The sequence below is a fragment of the Etheostoma spectabile genome, chromosome 14 (assembly GCF_008692095.1).
Source record: "Etheostoma spectabile isolate EspeVRDwgs_2016 chromosome 14, UIUC_Espe_1.0, whole genome shotgun sequence".
NCBI classification, from domain to species: Eukaryota; Metazoa; Chordata; class Actinopteri; order Perciformes; family Percidae; genus Etheostoma; species Etheostoma spectabile.
Window position 1 is genome coordinate 3,259,807 of NC_045746.1, and position 7,974 is coordinate 3,267,780.

A 7,974-nucleotide genomic window follows, 5' to 3' on the forward strand; every position below is an offset into this window, starting at 1 on the left:
ATATAGCAGCCCAAGTATGTCATCAGCGAATGAGTGAATTTATGATACAATTTGAAACACAAGCTAAACTTACAATGAAGCCAAGCTTCTTGTAGTCCCGGGTGTACATGGATTTGCGTTTCTCGATGCTGCCACTGTTGTTGGGCTCACATTCCACGTCGAAGGCAATTCTCCGCAGCTCAAAGATGATGTCCCTCTGAGCCTGCATATGCAGAAAAGAATATTAAAGTGCTGTTCATAAGTCCATCTGCCTATTCTTCCTGTCACCATTTTATAATTTAAGAATGCTTCAGCCTCATCTCGGATGTGTGGGGTCTTGCAGTGCCCAAGGCAATCTGGCTAACAGCCATGTCTCTCCACTGTTTTTATTACTTGGCCAACCTAAAATAGCCAGGACAGGCTGAAATTGTCTGTTTTTTCCTGAAAAGGTTTTCTTGAGTTGCTTGTGCAATATAAGCTACAGGTAGACCTGCATGTTCTGACTGCTTACTATTTTGTCTTGATAATGTCTCCTTTTTTGAGACAATTCTAGTGATATTCTATAGTTGTCAACAAATCCCATAAAAACACCAAAACCAAATCCTACTAAAAAAGTATTGTTGGTGCAGAAAAAGCCTGATATATCTTATTCCTCTTTGCCATAGAGCTCCATTAATGTCCAAAAGCCACACAGTTGCACTGGGTGACATGTTCCTTCATTATGATGAACATGGGCACAGCAGGTTATTTTGAGTCAATCCCACATACTCTGTCTTTCTGTCAAAAATTCAAAAGCACAAAATGTGTATCACGATGCAGCTAAAAAAAAAGTCAACAAATACACCATTTCCTCCTGTTTAAGTGGCGTTTGCAAAAAAATGCCAGTGCCCAGCTGTTTTAGGAAATTAAATTAGCCTTTTCTTAAAAAAGAAGAAGAAATAAAACTATATTTTTGTGACCCATTTTTAAAGATTAAAATATTGAGCAGCATTTAATGAGTGCAGGGCTGATAGCAACATAATGGCCGGAGAGGTGGAAAAGTATTGAGAGACGGACTGATTAAAGTATTGGTTGGTTAATAGGATTTGTTGACAGTAACAGAGATATACTGTAGATATACATCAGTGCTATCGTTTATGTGGTTTTAAAGTACTTTGAAGATAATGATGTCCCCTCCTTTCCTTTTTTTGGCATTTCCCCATTTGTCTTTACCTTCATCCATCCATCCCTCAATTTGTCAACCATTCCAATTTGCGTCATTCACAGTCCCCCACCTGGTCTTGGGGATCCATCTTGGTCATCATACGGTCCTCCAGCAGGTTAAAGGTGAGCACCTGCAGGACGTACAACTGGTGGGCCATCTCATCGTTAATGGGTGTGGGGCTCCGGATCACGTTCTACATGGCGTGGAGGACAAACAGAGGAGGACAAGGAAGGAGGGGGAGATAGAAGAGCAGGGGAGAGTAAGACAGAGAGGGGAGCAGAGATGTTAGATGTGCAAAGGAAAAGCGAAGGTGAGAGGTTTTGGGTTCAGACAAACAAGACATGGATTTTACAGGAAGAAAGCATGAGATAACAAAGGAGAATAAGAGGATTTGGGAGTGAATCACAGGGATTAGAAAGAACAAGTCAGATGTGGGAACAGGAGAGGGGGGAAATGAAATTCAACACAAGGCGGAAGATGAAAGAGAGAAAAGGGAACAGGTGTGAGAAAGTAAGTACAGTAGATAATAACCAGCAACGTGAAACAGAGGCAAAAGTGGCAAGTGTCATTATCCTTTCTGATATCACACTGGTGCAGTGGCATGAACCCAAACAGAGATAAAGACCGGTGGAGAAGGAAACACAGAGATGGATACACTGGAGTGGTAAAGAGGAGAAGGGCATGGTTAGACTTACACTAAGAATGATGGAGCGCAGCTGTTTCTGGGCAAGAATATGGGCCATCTCCTATAGAGGGAGAAAAACAGAGAGAGAGAGAGAGAGAGAGAGAGAGAGAGAGAGAGAGAGAGAGAGAGAGAGAGAGAGAGAGGATAAGACACAACAATATACCAAAAAAAAATTTCTTGGGAGGGGGTTTCTATGTTGAAATGAGAAATGAATGCGGGCAAAATAAACAAAAACTGACCGGCCGTAGAAAGTAAGAAAGCCATCCCAAAAAAAGAACTTAATCTTGAAACAGAATACTAAATGCACTAACCAATGCCTTCTACAGTGCATACTACAAAGTGTGCTAATCAAGGGTGCACTTACTGTCAGGGGTCTATTTAGGATGTCCACAATGTGCTCATCAAACTACCATATCGCGTGCAGTGAGGAAAAAGTCAGAGACAGAGAGGGTGAGTGAGTGAATGTGGAAAACGAGAGTCTGAAAGGTTAAAAAAAAAAATTCATTTTCTGTCAGTGGTGCAGCTTGTAGAGGAGGAGAGGGGAGAGGCAATGGAGTCAGCAGAACCGTGGGAGACTGGGGGATCATAATAATAGCTTTACTGATTGTTGAGCCCTTAACCCACACACACGCACGCGCACACACGCACACACACGCACTTGAAGACACACACAAACGAAGAACCGATATTCTCATTAGGCCCTTGCATTTAAATGTGTCATCTCTGATTGATCTGCGTATAAAAGAACATGACATGATGATCAGGTACTGCACCATAACATCACATTATAAAAGTGCCTCTCTGCAGAAATAAAAATGTCTGCTATAAACGTATATTACCACACATGCCTACACCTGAGCAAAAGGAAACATTGTTCACTTATCACCTAAAACAACACAATTAGGTGGCTTAAAATGGCTTCCAACCAACTGCCTGACTCTGATTTGAGCAGACCCTTGTAAAATTGCCAAAATTTGCACGTTTGACCTTGGCCATACAAAAAAAAGAATAAACGCGGCAACATCTAAGTGTGCTACAATCTGTATGCACTTTTTCCATGCTGCATAGGAGAAAAGCTGTGGGGTTAGCATAATTCATTATTAATGTCAAAGCACATCGCTGGACTCTATGGTGTTGATTCAAGGGATCATGTGATTAGCTACAGGGCAAAGCTTGAAATACTGTAGGTGAGAGAGTGAAGGAGAGAGATGAGTGGAGAAATGAGAGCATGGTTGAGAAAACATGTCACTTCTGCAGAGAGGAATGGAGAGAGGGGTTTTGTTGGGCTTTTATATTTAAATCAATACTGTTGTACTACATTTTACTGTTACACTAAACTGGAAACAGATAAACACATGAGACAAAAATAAACAAAAAGTACACTGTAACAGTACAAAAAAATGCTGGTGGGTTCACATGTGAATGCACCATTTAAAGCTCACTCCAGCTCACTACATATGATGTACAGTACAGTATATGCAGTAAGTGCTGTGTGCACACTGAAGCCTCACCTGTCTCTTCTCCTCAGGAGCTTTGAGGAATAGAGCATTGATGACAGCAATAGTGTAGGTCTGAATGTCTTGATCAGTCCTGTAATTACAAAAATAGCACACACAAGAATATTAGCTATACGTATACCGTAAGTAGTTCATTATCGCCTTCCCAGGTTGTTTGAAATGCATTTATCACCATGTCATTTATACATTAAAAATGAATCAACCAATTTAGTCTTCCTACATACAGCCTATTGATCCACTTACCCTTGAAGATGTGGGATGAGCTGCCCGATGGTGATCTCTTGTGCCACCTTGTGGTATAGATCCTGACTGTTGAGCACCATGGACTCCAGGATGGCCAGGGACCGCTGCAGCACTGCGGTGTCCATGGCCGACTTGTTCACGTAGCTGGCGATCTGCAGGAAGAACAGAGCAGGGGAGATGAGGAGTCTGCAGAAAACACTAAATAATTTATAAGAGGTAATGCTTTAAAGAGATCAACAAAAGTAATGGAGGACATTAAAATAAAAAATAAAAACTTCCTTTTGGCACCTGGGAATATAAAATTAAGACAAAACTGCTTTTACTTAGTTGTTGTCCCATTGACATATACAGTAGAAGCTAATTAGGAAAATATCTGTTTGCAAAAAAGTGACCTGCATATTATTTATTAGCTTTTATTTCACTAGGATCATCACCAAACTATTTTGAAACATTCAGGACAGCCGCTGGTTGGCTTAATGACTGTATCAGGAGAAAATACTAAACTTACAGCCATGTATTTATCTCAGAGGCCCTTAAAGACATTATGTGATTGGGAAATCTAAACTTTTCCAACAAATATCTAGTATAACAGCAGGATTATAAATACAATAATCCCCTTTAAATTCCTAAATGGGACATTTTCTTGGCTGACCTTCTTGATGAAGGCCACAGAGAAAGTGTCCCAGGAGACGATGCCGTGGTCCATCAGCTCCACAAAGGCTGTCAGAGTGAAGGACAGCAGGTCGCCAAAACTACAGGACAACACACACATAGAGACACACATAGACTATAGGAAAGATCTCTCCGGCATATGGCTTGGAGCAGTGCATAGCTGCAAAGCCAAGATGGCTTGGAACATAACGAGGAATGAGCGGTCAGCAGAGCCACAGAGAGGTGGTGGAGAGGAGGAGGAGGAGAGGGGACAGAGGAACAGAAGAACACAACATCAATGCTTCAACCAGGCTTGCTGAAAAAGAACAGAGAGGGGAAAAAAATGGGAAAGAGCTTTGCGATGCAGACAGACTGGCCTTCAAGAAACAGCAGGGGCCGTCAGAAGGCCAGCAGGAGCCGGGCAGCACAGAGCGGCATTCAATCAGGACCAGAAAGCTACATAATAGAGTGAAGTCATGCAGTTAAACAAATAAATCAAAGGAATAAATCACTCCGCAGAAGTCACAGGAGACAAAAGCAGGGAGCGCATTAAACAGCTGTTAATATCCAAGACATATTCCTGCTGGAAGTATTTAATGAGAAATGTATCAGATATAGAACTTGCTCATAATTTATAATCAGATGCTTAATGGCTTCACCAATAGATTTTACAATAGTGATCTCTACTGCTTAAGATTGGTATTACAGAACCACCCAGCAAGCTTTAGCTGGTTTATCTTTTATACACCATTTTTTTTATACCGTTGTACTTGCATTGTGTCAAGGTGATAGCAAAACATACAAAACCTAGGGTGCATAAATCTTAAATCTAAACTTTTACTAAGAAAGGAATAATCTGATTGTTTTAATTATGTAGTTAGTTTGCAGAGCTTAAAACCCATGAAATTAAGCAAAGGAAAGCAACTTGAAAAAAAAAACATTGAAGAAATAGGCTTTCAAGACACAAATATTCCTACAGTGGATCAACAGAGAGCATCATGGGTCAGTGTTGCTGCATGGTAGGTGATTAGTGAACAGTTAAATGGGCAATTAGTAACCCACAGGATGAAAAGACTTTTGCAGATGGTACTGGGCATTTTTTATGACACACTGTAGTTAACTACACAGTACCACATTAAATTGTAGACATTAAAGGGTAGATTAGATAGAGTAAAGAAAATCTTGTTGATGGTTGGATGGAGTTCCTGTGGCAAAAGAAGCTATTGGCTAATAATGTTCAAGTGAAAGTAAGAGAAGAAGCTGAATAACCCCTCACAGTGAGCCCACAGAGAGACTATCCCATTACCCTGAACAGCACTATTTAAGAACACCAAGATTAATTCAGGGAGACTTTTAGTAAAACTAATAATATGTGTTGCTGAAATACATTAATTGGTTTTAATAAATATCTTATTTTATTGAGTTTTTAGAATTAAATCTTGGCTTTCTTTAAGTCTGTGTTAAAGAATTAGTTAGTCGCAGTTGCCCAAAACCACATGCAAAAAAAATTAAAGTGCCACACCAATTTCTAAATGGAAGCCTGAAAATGGCAATGCACATGTATATAACTTCCCATAAGTCACTGGGGCTAGAGTCTTAACCATGCAGACTCGGCCAGCAGGTTAGGAAGAGCACAGAGCCAAAGACGTTACCCGGCCGGGGGGAAAGGGGAGGGGCTTACCAAGGCTTCATTATCTTCTGTAGTTTCTGATAGCGTCTGCAAAGATTTAAGAAACTTTGGTGTCAAAGGTTGGAAACAAACCAGCACAGAACAACACAGCAAGGAACTACACACATCACAATCTGGTACCAAGGTAATGTCACTGAAAAAGGAGACCATTGTCCAAGCAAGTCCAATCTATTACACAACATAAAAATGATATATTGTTGTATAAAATCAGACACAAGAAAACTGAAATTAAATTATATATTTCATTCAACATAAACATTCATACACTGACCTACAGTGAATACATCTGACCAGTAATCCTATTTAGACAATAAAAGCAAGTACAATAAAAAAATACACAGCAAACTTGGGTAGAGATGACAATGCACAGAAATGATCAAACAACACTTTCATTGTCGTTGGGAATATTTCTTCAGTAGGAAGTAGGTTCCAAAAAACCCCCAAAACAATTAATAGCCAGTAGCAAGGACACCATTTCTTTAACCTCTGCTCAATATGTTAAATGTGATTTTTGCTGTATCATTGTATTGGGCTGGCGACAGACCTCTCAGAGACAGACGTCTCAAAATCTGTGCAAATACAACCAAAACGGCCTGCTTGGCTATATATCACCAGAGGTAACTAAAAACTCTCTGCCATCTTTTGGAAAGTAACAACACCTCTTAATAATAAGCTGGCTAAAGTTGCACTGTACATTCTGAACACCGACAGAGTCAAACCACATTAGAGGTTCCATGTTTTAGTCAGTAGAGGGCGATATCTGCCTTTGACTTGTGGTGCTTGTGTTACAGCCGCAGTCTGCCAACTTCTTTCCACATGAATCCAGTACAACAACTCTGGCATACGAATTAGATCACAGCACTGCTTTGCCCTCAAGAAACTCCAGCATTGAATAATTACAGTTCACCAAGTTAGTTGGCAAGCACACTAATTACTAATGAGTGTGTGTGTGTTTTGTGTCAGACACTGATACCTATCTGCATGGCTGTGTGTCATAAGCTCCTTCTGTTGAGATGGAAAAGCAGCAGAGTCTCTCTCACTCACTCACTCACTCACTCACTCACTCACTCACCCAAACTCTCCAGTGCTGAATAACTGATGTGATGGTAATCTACATAAAAACATATTTAATAAAGAGCCAGAAGCAGAGCGGAGTCAACATCAGTGCTGCTGCGATGACTCCTAGCAGTGGGATCAAAGAAGGGTCAAATATTTGCTAATTTGAACATTATATGCAAAAAAGCAGAAGAAGCTTCAATGATTTCCTGTAAAAAAGTTTTAAAAAAGCGTAATGCTGGAAGCGCTGCTCTCTCATACCCTTAAATAGGAGATCATTATTACAAGTGGTTTCTGCTGAAGAGAAGACATTACATATCTAACTGAATTTGACCCTTTATTTGCAAAATAATATGGAGCATGAAAGAAGAAATCACTTAGTGTAAGAAAGGTTTGTTCAATTTAGGAATCCTATCCAGCACAATTAATGTTTGAAATGCTTTGCAGAGTTCCCTGTAAGTGTCCATCAGTGTGTGCTTGTGTCTTGTACTCAAGTGTTTGGGTTTTTACTGTGCCTTTAGTAAGAGCATATTAGACCTTGGATAAGTGTGTATTTACAACATAAGTGTGTCTTTGAAGACAACTCCTTACGCAAGCAAACAATTCTTTGGTCTGTCTTTTTTTTTCACTGGGTAAAGAAGGATGAATAATGAGAGTTGTATGAGGCAGAAAATTAGAGATTCCCAGACGACTGGCTGCTGCTGCCCTCCCAGTTTGCACCGTATAGGTCTGCTTGTGTGCATGTGTTAGCACTTCTACAGCCACTTTCTTCTGGGATTTTTACACTGGCCGGAGCCTTGCGCTCACACAGCATGCTACTGGCACGCAAAAATACACTGCCCACTGGCATAACGGCTAAGAAATTCTACCTCAGCGAAAAATGTCCACGCTTTTAATCTTCAGTTGAAACGGCCTCCAGGGCCACACACAAAACCACACACAACCCCCC

At 40.5% G+C, this 7,974-nt stretch overlaps 1 protein-coding gene across 5 annotated transcripts in view; it reads right to left on the minus strand.

Moving 5' to 3' along the window:
- Positions 1–7,974, minus strand: part of elmo1 (engulfment and cell motility 1 (ced-12 homolog, C. elegans)) — a 99,928-nt gene that overhangs the window by 49,102 nt on the left and 42,852 nt on the right. For 2 of the 5 annotated variants that reach the window (XM_032534945.1, XM_032534946.1), the window contains exons 7-14: positions 5,961–5,996; positions 4,281–4,380; positions 3,629–3,780; positions 3,380–3,458; positions 2,233–2,274; positions 1,879–1,929; positions 1,254–1,376; positions 74–202 (exon numbers count right to left, since the gene is read on the minus strand). In XM_032534945.1, the coding sequence (XP_032390836.1) occupies positions 74–202; positions 1,254–1,376; positions 1,879–1,929; positions 2,233–2,274; positions 3,380–3,458; positions 3,629–3,780; positions 4,281–4,380; positions 5,961–5,996 (712 nt within the window). The remainder of the gene's footprint in view (positions 1–73; positions 203–1,253; positions 1,377–1,878; positions 1,930–2,232; positions 2,275–3,379; positions 3,459–3,628; positions 3,781–4,280; positions 4,381–5,960; positions 5,997–7,974) is intronic. The other 3 variants (XM_032534947.1, XM_032534949.1, XM_032534950.1) reach the window with 3 other exon arrangements.